Below are 16,468 nucleotides of genomic sequence, written 5' to 3'. Positions count from 1 at the left end.
CCTCTTAGTAATTAAAGAGATACACTTAAGACTTTGTTGGAAACATAATTAAATGTGATTAAGCTGTGCTCTCGCCGCTTCTCAGAAGTCAACGCTATTTATGTTGATTCTTGAGGGAACATTCCCATCATGCCATGCAGTATGACTGCAGTTTTGCTGTTGTTGAGGAATCGTCATTGATGGCCATTTACAACTCTGACCTGATTCAGCCTGATATATTGAATGGCAAACACTTGGTCACGACAGCTTTGGACTGCAATTTGTCTCCTAATTATATTCATATCATGATATTTGTGATCCATTCCTTAGGCATATCTTGCTAAACTAGCGCTTATTTGCTTTTGTCTTGGAGAAAGTGATTTGAAATACTGAGCTTTGGCATGAAACTCTGATGACGCAGTCCGATAGGCCTAACTCAGTATAACGTAATGACATCATCACATGGCACAGCTGATTGGTTCTCTCCTGTATTTATAGCCAATTAGCTTGCTGTTTATTATTCAAATATATTACTAGACCTTGCTGTAGCAGTGCAGCTCGCTTCAGAAAACCTCCACCTTCCCCAGCTCCACCTGTATACAGTAGATCTGCTACAAGGTTATTCATGTATGCTATGGGGTTATTTCATGTTATATTTGCAGCAGCAGTATTTCTTACATGCTCACAGCAGCATGTTGTAGATGTATTGACAGTAGCAAGTTTCGGTACTTGCTCTCCTGCAGCGTAGCAGATCTATTCTTCTAAGACCAAATTCATTAACATTGTCATGTACATTACCAAGCCAATCCCACCGAGAGTTGTCATGACAGAAATGCATTATTTTTATTTTTATTTTTATTTTTATTTTTTATGAAGAAAGGTTCCAGTGTTTAAAAGTTATTTATTTTTATTTGAATTGTTTTAAATACTGTTATGTTTATGATTATGACTGCACAAATGTTTTTGGGGTATGTTGTAATTTGTATTACTTTAAAAGATTATTTTTATACAATATATATATACATACATATATATATTATATATATATATATATATATATATATATATATATAAACTATTTTATAAAATATTCAATATTTCTATGTAGCTTTCATTTATTAAATTTCATACGTTAGCTTTTTTAATATTTCATTTTATTAATGTTTAATTTCAAGTGATGAAACTATGTTTTGTCCTGGTTTTATGTGTAGTTAACAACAATTCTGATGCTATTTTTACTTTTATTAAAAAAATATTTTTTATTTAAAAAAAATATATTATATTTTATTTATTTATTTATTTATTTTTTGCATTAAAGCACAGTGCAATAATATTAGATATAATCTAAAAAAACTAAAAAATAAAACTAATTTTTTCAAATACTTATTTATTTGTTAGTTTGTATGTTGATTTATTATATTTTTTTACCATTTTGTGTCGTACCAAGCTGCTAAGATTTCATGCATCATGCAAATATAAAGCTACTCATCAGCTCTGGTCATTGCAGTGTATTCTGGAATCAAGAGTCTGTTTGATCGGATCACCAGGATGCACACATGCCCTTATCCCAACCTACATCCTGACACCCAGTAACACAGACACACACACACACATACACACACACACACACACACACACACACACACACACACACACACACACACACACACACAGCACCCTCCTGAAAGCTCACGGCACCCATATCCGTACAGTCCCGTGGGAATGTTTAAACGGCGTGTTTGAACAGCACTGATGCCTTGCAGCAAGAGCTGTATCATAATAAGAGGCAATATGAAATTTTACATTTCAGTTCGTATCCTGGGAAACTGGTTTGTTATTGTTTTAGTATGCATCATTTTTTTGTCACAATGAAATGACCATTTAAAGGATTAGTTCACTTTAAAATAAAAAGTTCCTGATTATTTACTCACCTCATGTCATCCAAGATGTTTACGTCTTTCTTCAGTCGTAAAGAAATTAAGGTTTTTGATGAAAACATTCCAAGATTATTCTCCTTATAGTGGACTTCAACAGCTACCAAATGGTTGATGGTCAAAATTACAGTTTCAGTGCAGCATGCAGCACTCACACGATACCAGATGAGAAATCTAGCTAAACAATTGGTCAATTCCTAAAAAAAAAACCAAATGATTTATAAACATATATGCTCTCTTTGCATTGCTCTGCAATGTGTGTCCATGATTTCACGCAACATGTAATCACATCCAAAGGCCACACATGACAAAAACCCAAGTACTGACTCAGTGATTAAAGTCAAACGCTCAAAGACTAAGTCAAATGGCGTTTACAAACCAAAAAACGTGAATATCTGTCTTTGAACATACAACAACTCTTGAAGGGTTCTCCTTCTCCACATTTGTAAACACTGAGTCGGTACTTCCGCTGACATCACGAGTGAGCTATTCAATGTGATTAAATATTATGTGAAGTCATGGACGCGCATCGCAGGGCAGTGCAATGCAAGCATTTATGTTTATGAAGCAGATATTTTCACACTTCACCATGGGATGAACTAGAGAGAAACATGGAGTACAAGCAAAAGTCTTTAATCCAGGAATCACAGGGTTAATCCACAACACAGAACATCCAATAAGTATGGACGAAGTATACCAGACAGAGGAGATATGCAAAGACCGGAAGACGGGCATGACATTACTCCCAGTAGCTGCGACCTCGCTCCATAGAACAACAGAGAGGGGGAATTGGTTTGGAACCAAGGAGGAGGCTCCGGTGGAGAACGGACACCCATGAGGGGGGTGGCCGACAGAGTCCATGGATGAGATGATGGAGGGAGGAGACAGGGAGAAGACTGGAGGGGCTTGGAGCAGGAGGAGTCCAGCTGGACCCATGCCACAGTCATGATGTCGATTCACGGAGGAGCCGACGGAAGGAGGAGCCATGGAAGAGGAATTGCCGCCAACTCCAGAGGGCCAACCAATGGCGGCGGAGCAGGTGGTGAATGAGCCTGAGGTGGAGATGGAGAGCAGAAGAGCCAGGCCGATGGGGAAGGTCCGGGAGGCCGCGGCGGAGCCATTGCGACTGAGGTGGACTGAGGACTGTGGTGGAGCCGAGTGGATGAAGGAGCCGGATGGAGCCGGAGGGCCGGAGGGACCAGGCGAAGCCAGAGGAGTGGAGTCCCGAGGCACAGGATGATCGACGCCAGACCAAGGCGGAGCCGGAGGGACGAAAGAGCCAGGCGGAACTTGTGGACTGCTGGGCCTCGACGGAGAGGAGGGAGCTAGGAGCCATGGTGGAGCCGACAGGTCAAGGGACCGGGCGGAGTTCAGGCCACAGAGGCTGGAGGCGGAGATGAGGGACACTTCGACCACGGCATCGCTGGAGTCCCCCGGGGCTTGCTCTGCAAAGTGAATATTTTTATGTTTTCTACTTACATTAAAAATGCTCATTAAGAAATATAATTTTTAATTATGAAGTGGAAACTCTGAAATTGATCTTTGTTTCATTTTGTTAAAAAATAAGAATACAATAAAAATAAATATAGGTTTTTTTTTTTTTTGGAAAGCTTGTCTTGGACTTAGATGTACAAAGTCACAGATAGTTTTAGTAAAAAATATGTGTTGGATGAAATAATATATAAGGATATAAATATATTTCTGTAACTTTGAGAGATTACATTATCTATCCACTAAGCCCCATTCATGTAATGCAAGTAGCACGAATTACTGTACAAATGTAAATTAACTCCACTGCAATGACTTGAAATGTGCTGCATTAAACATTATCACTGTAAGACTGTAGCACCATTGTTAAATGGTAACTCGAACATAATCATGCTTAAAGTAATAGTTTAATTGAAAACAACTTTTCATTCAGCATGTACATTCTTCAGAACTTTTCTCTTTGTGTTTTCCAAAAGTAAGACAGATGCAACAAGGGTGAGTCATTTCATTCTTATGAATTATTGGTTTAAATTTGATCAAATTTAAGGGTGACTTAGTATACTCTGTTGTCCGATCACCACGGGTGCGAAACAAACTCTACAGCTGAGCATAATGGCAAGGGCAGAGAGGATCATGGGGGTTTTGTGAGCGGCGGCCATCACTGAACCTTCCACTTTTCCTTTCAGACTAACTCAGCTTTAACATTTCCCTATTGTCAGCGTCCCATTCATTGGGAGTCCCTCACTATCCATTAATTACCACTTCCTTCAGCGCATGTGGAGACTCCCCTATACCCCAACTCTTTTACAAAGGCACACTTCCCTCCTCTGCTGCCATTCATGTGCGGGACGGTTCAGCACCCCTCCAGGGCCCAAGCCCTATGCGCTTTCTCACCATAAGGACATATTCATTAGAAAAGACAAAAGCAGATTTTCACAGCCTTCATGTGTGCTTTTCATTGGGGTCCAGCTGAATGTGTGTTTTAGCAGGTGTCCCTCCAGCAAACAACAGTGCAGGGGAGCAGAGATAGCGCACATCTAAACTGTTGTCTTTCGTGTGAAAAGAGGAAGAGACACAACACCAGATCTAACCAAATGTTTACATTAGACTGCCAACAGAAGGCCTGATGGGTAGAAATGGTTAGAGACCTGGAAATAAACATTGTGATTCAGTTCTACAACAACCTACTCTCTGTAAACATGTTTTTACTGCTCATGTTTTCAATGATATATGAATTTGTCAAATTAGAAAATTATTAAATTATATGTTGATTGTAAAATGTGTGTAAAATTTAGTGCAGGCTGTTATTTCATGGTGAACTTGTTATATTATCTAGCTACTTTTAACAGGTAAGAAAAAAAACTGTATATGACATCTCTATAATAAATTTTCACTAAACACACTGTAACAACAACATAATTTTGGTTACACTTTGATTTAATTAATGTGTTCTTGTTACAGTGTAATTATACTATTATGTACTTAGTGATGTTAATTAACATGTACTTACTATAGAGTAAGGGTTTGGTTGCATGTAGTTATGCATAATTCACTGTTATCACTATAATAAGTACATGCATAAATAAAGTGTCACATAGATGTTTTCCATAGTACAACAACAGTTCTTTTGTAGGTTTTTGCACGTTTACACATTCATTTCACTTTCACTTTCGTATGTTTAGATACTAAAACGTACAATATTGATATGTTGACCAGTTTTACACTGTAACAGTATTTTTTAAGATGTAAGATGTATGCACATCTTTTTAAAAAGTAAAAATCTTTACCAAGCTTTTATGTTAGATTATATTTCTTAGTAACATCCACTCATCCTAACCTAACCAAGCTAAAACATTTGTCAGCAATTTAAACGAATTAAACAAATTAATTTATGACCCCAGATCCCGGTTCCATGCAGTTTTCCACACATTCTGAAGTGGTCTGCTCAATGATTCTGTTCGGACTGTCATTGCATTTCAACAAGTGAAATTGTCTTAACATTCCTGTTTTTTCACAGCTCCAATGGTGAGCACACAAATGAACAGACAATGAGATAATCTCTCTCAATCTACCGTGAACTATTTCATGAAGTTGAAGCTGATAGCACACGAAGGCTGAGTTTGCACCATTAAGGCTGGCTTATCTTTTCATATGTGCTCTACTCTAGTGCTGAACTTGACTAGTCTCAACTGGACTTGTTTGCATACATTTGAAAGAGTCTGACATGAAACCATCTGATCTTTTACCGCAAGGTTTAGGACTGTTTGCATGTGGTATTTCAAATACAGTCAGCTAGAAGGAAAACATGTACTCAGTTTGTCAAATATTCTTCAGATGTATAGTTGACGCACCAGATTATATGTGCATAACAAATCTATGTTTCCATGTTCCTTTTATTTCCCATGGTTTAGTGTGCTGTGCTTATATTCACACACGTACACACAGATGTCTGTTAGGTGTGCGTTTGAGTGTGTCACACATCCAAATCTACTCTTCTCACCTGGGTCTAACCACCGCACGCAAAGTTTTGAAAATGCTCCGTCAGAGCTTGTTCAGGACTGGCTTTTAAGATTCCACTGAGTGCTTGGGTCGAGCCAAGAGAGTGCAAAGAGGTTAGGACTGTCGTGTTTGCTTTGATTTTTGTTTTATTAATAGGATTAGGTTTCTTGGCATCAGTTTGCAGGCTCAGGCCCAACAAAACTACCTGAGCTGTCTGCCAGACGGCAATGCTTTCTTCACCCAAGAAGCTGCATAAGCGCGATCCCTCACCGGATGAAACCCTCCCTGCTGAATGTTGTTTTATTTATTTTTTTAAGCAGCCTTAAATTAGCTTTACATCTCATATGGGAAAACATGGAAGAAATATTTATTTTCTTATTTTAAAAAGTCATGTTATTTTATTCTATTAAATTAATGTAGCTCTTACTTTTTTTTGCTAGTATAGTTAGTATTTTTAAATAAGATGTTTTATTTTAAATAAACAAAACAAAAAAAAAAAATATATATATATATATATACATAAAGAGATATTTTGTCATGGACAGCGAGCATATAAGCAAACTGTGGCAATTTTTTTTGATAAAGTAATATTCATATTTCAATCTTCTAACCCTTACACGATCAACATGCTTTTTGTCTTTAATGTCCAAATTTTGAGCAATCAATATTTAAAATGTGAATATTTTAAAATGATTGTTCAGGAGTTCAGAAAATTGACCACTTCCATGATAAACCAAATGTGAAAGACTTTTTTTTTTTTTTGACTTCCCCATTACACAAAAGAACTGATAATAAAAGGGGACTAACATTGTTGAGCTCCATAAAGGACTAAAAACAACACAAAAATATAATAAAAGTATTATACAAACTGCATATGTATTACTAACTATATTTAGTTTTCTAAAGTTATACTCTAGTTTTTTTTTTTAGTTCAACAGACCCAAATTTAAGAAATTCTTACATATTCAAAGTTGAAATGCAATAATTAATGGCACCTGGTGTCACTGATGTCAAAATTTGGCATGATGTAATTTTGATATATTTTATATAATTGTTATGTTATTTATATTTCATTAAGTTCTGTTCCTTAAAGAGCATTCTTTTTAAATGTTGTTGACACATTATTGAACAATATTTCAACCCTGTATATTTACACTTGGTTTTCCTATGGTTAAATCTTTAATTAGTTCTAAATTCATAATTACACAACTTGTACTAACAATTATAAAACAGAGTTGAACCTCTGAGATTTCTTAAATCTAAAGCAGTGATGTTGTTTAAGACAATATAACTGGATCTTCCATTTTCAGAAACCTGTGTGCTTCTCTTAAAAACCAAGATTCAGCAGCTGTAACTGTTGTGTCAAATCGCAGAAGCTGCTCTAAGTGTACAGTAAAAAAAAAGCAAATTTTCAACAGGCCTGAGGACAATTTATTTCCTCTTTGATTTTTTTTTCTCATACTATCGAATGTGTTTTATTTCACGAAGAGCAATTACATAGGTTGACTAAATATTGATTTACTGTTGGCACATTAAAGAGGGAAGAAATAATTGAAGAATGTATCTACAGGACATCCTAGAAGAGTTATGAATTGGATCCAAGACACAGTAGCTGCAAATTTCACAGCCTCACGATAGGAGGTTTGTGATGTGAAACACTCTCACTATTACTAGGCTTTTGCCTAAAATTACATATCTAAGTCCTCGCAGCATCAAGCGCCCTCTTCCATCTTAAACCAGTGATCTTCTCTCAAACACTGATAGCTGAATGGCTTACGGGTAAAAGTTTTTTTTTCTTTTCTTTCTTTTTTTTATTTCCAGTATATCACCTGGAATTCTTTATGTGCAAGTCAGTGTTTTCTGTTTAATGCTGCAATTCGAAAACATAGTTGAATAAAACAGTTTATCAAGACATGTTGACTGATTGATCCAAGTTCCTGAAGACAAGTATATCTTCTTAAGGGTATCTGGAAACATTGACTGGTTGCCACTTGAAATGTGCCAGCTCCTCTTGTGCTGATCGGAGGTCTCTTGTTGTAATTACAACAGTAACGGTGATAACAGAGAGAGCTCATTGGCACATTGTCCACCTGAGCTATGAGCTCCATTGGCTCGTATCACTAAAGCAATAGTCAGTCCAATAACCCTGTGCTGACAGTCTCACCACACTCCACTGAGAACTTTGATTTCTGGGATACATTCCTCATTTAAGTAGCTTCATCATCATCATCATCATCATGGTCATCAGTGCAGAGGCTACAGCTGATTAACTCCAGGAGTTTCCGAAGCATGAGGGTTGAATGAGGAGAATGGCGAACAAGGTACTGTAGATGAAGTGTAATTCAAAGTACACTGTAGCTGATAATGCAGGGTGAATGAGTGCTGTGCCTTTAGTGCAGATCAGTAGTTTATACATGATTTTAATATATACGTATATCGCTGCATTGTGATTATTTGTGCATAGACTATATGGTCAAAAATATGTGAACCCCTTTCTTATGTACAGTTTCTAATGTTCCAATAAATCTAGTTCAAACAAATCTTGACACAAAACTATATAAAGGCATTATATGGAATTATGCTAGAGATACAGATAGATAGATAGATAGATAGATAGATAGATAGATAGATAGATAGATAGATAGATAGATAGATAGATAGATAGATAAATAGATAGATAGATAGATAGATGGATAGATAGAGTAGTTTGTTAGTGAAGTGCTGGCAGACGAGTGTTGTTTCAGCACCTCTGATCTCTCCCATTAATAGTCACAACATTGTCTCTCTCGTGACAATTTAGTAACAGCATTTGTTTTGTCACATCTTCACCCCCTGCCTCTTTTCCACACAGCTCCCCCCATTCAAGGTTGGAACACATTTTCTCAGTGGGGGAGCTCTTAATTTTCTCTAATTTTTCCGCTCTCCTGTGTCCCCGTTTATCTGTAATAGAGAGATCTCCTGGTGAGATGGGCTCATGGCTGCATGTGACAGTTCTCTGTGCAGCTTCCAAACACCGGGGGTCGGGAAAATTAATAATCATATCTGGCAATCCTGAAGGCTCTGGAGGAAACAGAATGGCGTTGTTTGCAAACGCCTGCATCTCGTAAGGAAGCAGAAATTATTCAGTGATTCAATTAGTGGGAGAGCGAATGGAGTGCTCATTCCTGATGGGAGTGATAATTGATAAACATTTTAATCCAACACGGAAACAAGTCCAGAATCAGCAGTGATGAGGTTTATGCCGCACTGAAGGGGGCGGGAGAGAGATTAGATAGGAATATCAGGTGCAGAAGATTGTTATTTCCACTGGTTGCTTTAATCAAATACATGTCTATAATTCATATTTAGCGACAGCACTGTACTACTAAATATACAGTGTCATGGCAAAAGAAATATGTGACCCTGGACCACAAAACCAGTCTTAAGTGTCAATTTTTCAAAATTGAGATTTATACATCATCTGAAAGCTGAATAAATAAGCTTTCCATTGATGTATGATTAGAATAGGACAATATTTGTCCGAGATACAACTATTTGAAAATTTGGAATCTGAGGGTGCAAAACAAAAAAATCTAAATATTGAGAAAATCGCCTTTAAATTTGTTCAAATTAAGTTCTTAGCAATGCATATTCCTAATAAAAAAAATACTTTTAATATATTTACAGTAAGAAATTTACAAAACATCTTCATGGAACATGATCTTTACTTAATATCTTTACTACATATAAATACTTGAATACTTAAATACAATAAATAATAAATACTTTATTTAAATATATTTTTTTAATGTTTTTTTATTTTGCATTTTGGCAAATTGGTAGGCAAATTTGTATTAATTCGTACTATCTCATTGATTCACAATGATTTAAAAAATGTTTGTAGTGCAGAGTGAGTGAGGAACCATTCCATCATAATCTCATTGCACATTAGCCCCTTTCACACTGCCATTCCGGCAAATACACGGGTAAAGTGTTCCGGCAATTGTTCCCGGGTCGCTAGATTTTGCACTTTCACACTGCCAGTGATTACCCGGGATATGTGCGTGCTTTCACACACAACCCGTAAAGATCCCGTAACGACACGTGACATCAGGGCGTGACGTGTAATTTACGAGTCGAAAACGTTAGGCACGTTATACTTTCACTGAAGCAAGCGAACGATCTCTGCGTCAGCGCGGAAAGTGAGGAACAAACTGATCTCTGCTTCATTACAGTTTGCACATATTTTTTTGTCGCGAACGTTGATCTTCCTTCAAAACAGCTGGTAAAAGAGTGGCGCGATAATGCGTGTCATCACTTCGACACGGCATTAGCTCTGGCTTTTGTTCACACAGCGCTCGTCCCGGGTTGATCCCGGCAATGTTACTAGATCCCCGACCCGTGTTCAATGCCAGAATCAATCCCAGGACGTGTTTGCTTTAACACAGAAGGCGACCCGGCAATGTTGCGGCAATTTGCCGGGTCCGACGTGCAGTGTGAAAGGGGCTTTAGTAACTATTTTACAAACTAGCATGCAAATTTGCATGCATTCATACAGTGTCATTTGTACATTTCAGTATAATATATGCCCCACTAAGTGTTATGTTTAGAGGTGGAACATATAGAAAACTTTTTTTCCCTAAAAATTGTAAATCAAATCAATCGAATTCATACAAAATCACATACAATTTCGGCATAATGTAAAATATGCAAATAGATTGAAATAAAAGAAAGAAAGCTAAATCTTCTCTTGATATCAAGTTGAACTGTTCTAAAATGTCTCAATCTTCTGGCAAAAAACAAAAGGGGTTAAAATTTTAAAATTTAGATTTATTTATTTTTTTATCCATTGACTTGGTCAATTATCCATTCGAATATGGTCGAGCGCTTAAGCTTTTGAGCACTTAATTATCATAGTTAGAGACTGACTGTTCAGATGAAAAGATACACATTTAGAATAGTTTTGGTGTATTCAATTGTGCTTAAAATTATTTAGTATTGTTTAGTATTTTTGTTTAGTCCAAATAGTTATCAGAATTGTGGATTGAAATCAAAAGCAGAATCAGACTAGAATACTTACGAATCCCATCCCTAATCTAGAGTCTGGAAATAATGCTCTGTTTGGAGTATCAGTCGAGGCCTGAATATGTGCTTTTAAGCCAAGGTGCAGTCAGGATGAACAGCCTTGTGTCATTGTGTCTCACAGAGGAAGTAGTTTAAATTGTTTCAAGTACTGCAAACTGAGGAAAGCAGTGAAAGCTCTTAAAAAAACTCTTCTCTCACTTCCTGTCATTGGCATTAACATGAGGATTAGTGGTGACCAGCAGGTGACCTACAGGTCAGACATGTAGAACGACATAAGCCAGGGCCCGCAGCTGTAGTAATGCTTCAGCCTTTACTTCAACCTAATTTAATCTCTCAATACTATCTTTATTAAGTAACAGCATATGAATGATACCTTATCATACATATGCTAAGTATAAGTAAAGTAGTGTTTGCTCATGAGAGTTAATGATTAAGTATTGGCATGTCATTTGCATTGTTTTTTGCTTATGGATGTTAATGATATCTGAATCTGAACCCATGCACCTTTTTTGAACCATTGCTATTACGTTTTTCTAATAACAGATAGAAATTGCTATTTCTTCCAAGTGAGGATATAAATTGATGGGAACATTCCCAAAGATATTTATTTGACATTTAAGAAGGAACCATACTTTTTTTTTTTTTTTTACTAATTACTTTCTATCAAACTATTACTACTATATAACATGATAATAACTATTTTAATAAATTACATTCCATGGTAATATGTGAGGAATTAGTATATATATATATATATATATATATATATATATATATATATATATATATATATATATAGAAGACTGCATGGATATAAATATATATATATATGCCGGCTGAACATTGGCCTGCTGTATCAGTGCAATGGAAGTGTGCATTCTCTTAAAGTGAATTTCTGTACTTATTCAATTAATGTTTAATTAATTGATTAATCACATCACATCTTACAAATTCATACAAATTTGGCACTTCAATTTCTTATGAGATGAAACTGGAAAATCATAGAGACTTGGTGGATTGTTCAGTAAATGACCTCCTAGTGACTACAAAGAAAATGCCTAGCAACACTGTAACAACCATTCCAGAACACACCTCTTTCTTTCTTTCTTTCTTTCTTTCTTTCTTTCTTTCTTTCTTTCTTTCTTTCTTTCTTTCTCAGAAAATATTAAACATCTAGTGTTCCCCTTCCAAAGTATGCTAAAACTTTATTACTACTTTATTACATGATAAGTACTACTCTATTACATGCTAATTACATGATTTTTTTTATTAATTTGTTTTGCAAGTATATAACAAAATTCTATATGCATTTATTTTATAACAGGTTTTGGAGTAATGTAAAATATAATATTGTCCAAACACAAACGTTAATGATTTATGCTTGATCTTCGACGTGTTCCAAGAAAACGAGAGGTGGATTGAAATGGACTTGCCTTTCCACGTATATCCACAAAGCCTAAAACAAAGCTCTATCTATATGACCATTTTAATGCTTCAACATCCAACACAATGGGTGGCAGCTGATAAAAAAGGGTTTCGGTTAAACGAGGAGGCTTTGAAATCCCTTTGGTCTTCAGGGCCGCAACCCTTTAACTGGCCCAACTTAGCCTTTTGATCTAAATTTTGTACTGATATGCCATCCATTTAATCCTCTCAGCTCCCAGTCCCCAGAAAAAGAGTAATGCTCGTGTACTGAAGCCTGAGCAGCTCCTGCAATCCAGGGCCGGCCAAAACCCACATCCTTCTCCAAGAACTCGAACGCCTTTTCGTTCATAATAATGAGAAAACTCAGGAAGCAAATGGGCACTCTGGGGTGGAGAATGTATTATTCAATAGAAAGGCACTTGTGGTTCTGTTCAGGCAAATTGCCCCCTTTTTTTTTTCCTGTTCTCGTCTTTTCATTGTGGTGGTTGTATTTACATGTGGTTGGGGGAGCCATTATCCCCCACCCGACACTTGCACGGTGCATGTAAAGGATGATGCACAAGAGTGGTGACAGCAGGTGGATATCAAAACAAAATTACAGACTGCAGAAGAGAAACAAAATACTCTGGTTTTGTTCTCAGGCACTCTGGAGCGAGACAGGTTCAGATTGCATGGAGCTGGTTTCTGGAGTTATCGTCTATAACTACAGTGAGAGACATTGATCAAACTGTTTAGGAAACTTTTTTTCATATATATATATATATATATATATATATATATATATATATATATATATATATATATATATATATATATATATATAAAGCTTGCTTGGGGAGTAGAACTCAGGTTACCTTATTGGCTAGTTTATTCAAAGTTGGCTAACGATGCAAAACTAATAAATAAATAATAAATATAAATAAATAAATAAATATAAATAAATAAATATATATTTGAAATTATTTTCAGTTTTTTGGGACATATTTTGCTTAACTTTGCTTTTTTTTTCTTATTTTTGTTACTTGTTATTGTTGATGTGAAAAATTGTTAACATTATTTTATTTTGATTTACATAGTGCCTTTAATGTGTGCTAATAATAACAAAATACTCTATAACAATAAAAAATATATACATTTAGAGTCAGCACTGAGAATAATGTAAAGTACTAAAAACATCCAAATGCATTAATATAATGAAAATATATAAATTATACTATTCAAAAGTGTGATTTGTTTTATGTTTTTGGAAGAAGTCTCTTCTGCTCACCAAGGCTGCAAATATTTGATCAAAAATAGAGTAAAAGCAGTATCATTGTGAAATATGATTTCAATTTAATAGCTGGTTTCAATGTGATTATATAGTGAAATTTAATTTATTCCGGTGATCAAAGCTGAATTTTCAGCATCATTACTCCAGACTTAATTATCACATGATCCTTCAGAAATCATTCTATTATGCTGATTTGCTGCTCAATAGACATTTCTGATTATTATTAATGTTGAAAACAGTTCTGATTTTTTTTTTTTTTGGAACCCATGATACATTTATGTAAATATAAGTTCAAATGAACAGCATTTATTTATATATTAAACCTTCCTTAAACTTTTGCTCAGTTTATTGCAGCCTTTCTGAATAACAGTATAAGAGTAATGGGGTGGGATTTGTGAGCTGGACTCGTTTCAGAGTCCTATAGCTCTGAAACGCTGTCTCTTTAATCTCCACTTCCATTCCGATTGGTTCGTCCCCTCAGTGCACCCTCTCCTAAAGAGACAAAGTTATGAAGGGCAGGCGTGACATAAACAGCTTATTTCTTGGCACTCTGTGGCAGAAGAGGCATACTCTGCAAACAAGCCTGCACTGGCCTTTTACAGGCCCACTTAGGGCTGTAAGTGCACAGGGCTGCTGAGAATTTGCTCATTGGCAAAACGTTGGTCCCTTAGAACTGGCCCTGCGCGGACACCCCTCACTTAGCCTCCAGGAAGCCTTAGCACTGTTTTATTGAAAATAATAAAATTTAAAGTCACCATTATGGAGGTAAGTGCTTGCTTTAGTTGCTTTAGTTGCTTTAGTTGTGACCCTTGACCTCTTAACATTAACGTTTCTCTAGCTGCTATAACTGTGTGTTTCTGAAGCACATTTGTTCTAGCAAAAGATGTGAGAAAACAAACTGATCAGTTGGTGATGGATACTTCAGTTATCATGTAGAGTCCGGTTTTGCTGATCTCTGATTACATTATTAAGGTTTAATTGTTTCACTTCATAGTAGCCCTAAAACACCACTGCATTAAGTTTTGTCAATATGCTGAAATTATTTGGACAGGATCATATAGACTCACACAGATATCAATATTCAGTGTATGAACCACCACAATGTTGACAATCAACAAAAAGCTTGTTTATTGATGTTCAATTTGATCTGAATATTTTGTTTAATGTCACCATTGTTGAGGTTCATACGCTGAATCTTGATGTCTGTGTTAGTCTACATGATCCCATCCAATTAAGTACTGCATAACAACTTAAAAACATTCAAGATATTAAAGTAGGACAAAATTTCTTGCAGTTGTATTCTAGGGTTACTATAATGTGAAACAATTAAATCTAAATAATGTCCCCCAAGATCGAACTCTGGGTGAGATCAGAGAAACTGGCCACTACGTGATGACTTTATCATCAGATCAGACATCCTTCTTGCAACATTTGCTATAACAAATGTGCTTCAGAAACACACAGTTACAGCAGCCAGAGAAAAACTTTAGTTAAAAAGTCAAGGGTCAAGAGCCCAACTAAAGCAACCACTTACCTTCATAATGATGACTTTAAACTTTATTATTTTAAATAAAACAGCGATAAAGCTTCCTGGAGGATAAGTGAGGACTGTCCGTGCAGGGCCAGGGCCAACGTTTTGCCAATGAGCAAATTCTCAGGGGCCCTGCGCTGGGAGCCCTAAGTGGGCCCGTAAAGGCTTGTTTGCAGGGAACAGCTCTCTTCACGTAAAGAGAGAATCCTGCAACAAAATCCCTTTCACAATCATCATGTGTCCCCAGAAATAAATAAAAGAAAATAAATAAGAACTAAAGACAGAAACAAAAACACATTTACTTTTGTGATATATTGTGATATATATATATATATATATATATATATATATATATATATATATATATATATATATATAAACAAGGTAACACTTTACTTGCCTTTATTCATTCACTGTAAAAATGTATTTTTTAAAATAATAATATTACAAAGTTTATTGGAGCAGGTTGTACAAGAATATTTTTTCAGTTTTCTACTTTAAAATTTTACATTTAATTTTCTGTAGTTATTTGTGAAGTTTACTAGCAGTTCTAAGCTGTAAATAATACAGAAATTATTATTTTTAAATTTAAATTATTACATTTAAATTATTTAATTATTTTTCATATACATGAGAAAAACTATTTAGTTTTTCTACTTCAAAATGTCATGATTATTTCAATATTTTACCTTTTTACCTTGACAATCGTTTCTATATGTTTTTCAAATGTAGTATTATCACAAGAATTATAGGATTTTATGAATAAAATACTTTGAATATAATTTAAATGTATATATATATATATATATATATATGTCAAGTTCAGGGATGTTTAGGAATTTTCACTGAAAACAAGATTAAAAAAGATTTATTGCAGTGTCTCAAGTATAATATGGCCATCCATTCAAACTTAGCATGACATGGCAGTAAAGAAGCTTTATGACACACCTCCATGAAGCTTAGACTCGTTGTGATTGTCACTTTTAGGTGTACTTTTAATCTTACTTGCGTCCTGTTTACAAGCAAAATGCTAATGCAGCTATGTAATGATTTTGTGTCTGATTGAGCTAATATTTTTCAGCATGCAGTGTAGGATGTTTAATTCTAATGAAGGGTTTACGTTTCTACCATTCTGTTGTTTGACACGCTAGCCTGATTAGTGCCAACCAGAAGCTGCCAGAGCTAACACTGACGGACAAACAGATCATAGCCTGCTAATACCATGCTTTAGTGGTAATAGGCTAACCTAAGCACAAGCTTATTACGAACCGGTGGGAT

At 35.6% G+C, this 16,468-nt stretch overlaps 1 protein-coding gene across 1 annotated transcript in view; it reads right to left on the bottom strand.

The window, feature by feature from the left end:
* The window catches only part of LOC132131856 (phospholipid-transporting ATPase IF-like), a 92,723-nt gene extending 83,723 nt beyond the window's left edge, over positions 1-9,000 (bottom strand). The window contains exons 1-2 of the mRNA XM_059543991.1: positions 8,730-9,000; positions 2,611-3,358 (exon numbers count right to left, since the gene is read on the bottom strand). Of these exons, the coding sequence (XP_059399974.1) occupies positions 2,611-3,358; positions 8,730-9,000 (1,019 nt within the window). The remainder of the gene's footprint in view (positions 1-2,610; positions 3,359-8,729) is intronic.
* Between the last annotated feature and the right edge of the window lie 7,468 nt (positions 9,001-16,468).

The sequence above is a fragment of the Carassius carassius genome, chromosome 48, assembly GCF_963082965.1.
Source record: "Carassius carassius chromosome 48, fCarCar2.1, whole genome shotgun sequence".
NCBI classification, from domain to species: domain Eukaryota; kingdom Metazoa; phylum Chordata; class Actinopteri; order Cypriniformes; family Cyprinidae; genus Carassius; species Carassius carassius.
Note: the sequence above shows the minus strand (reverse complement) of the source record. Positions and strands in the feature narration are given on the sequence as shown.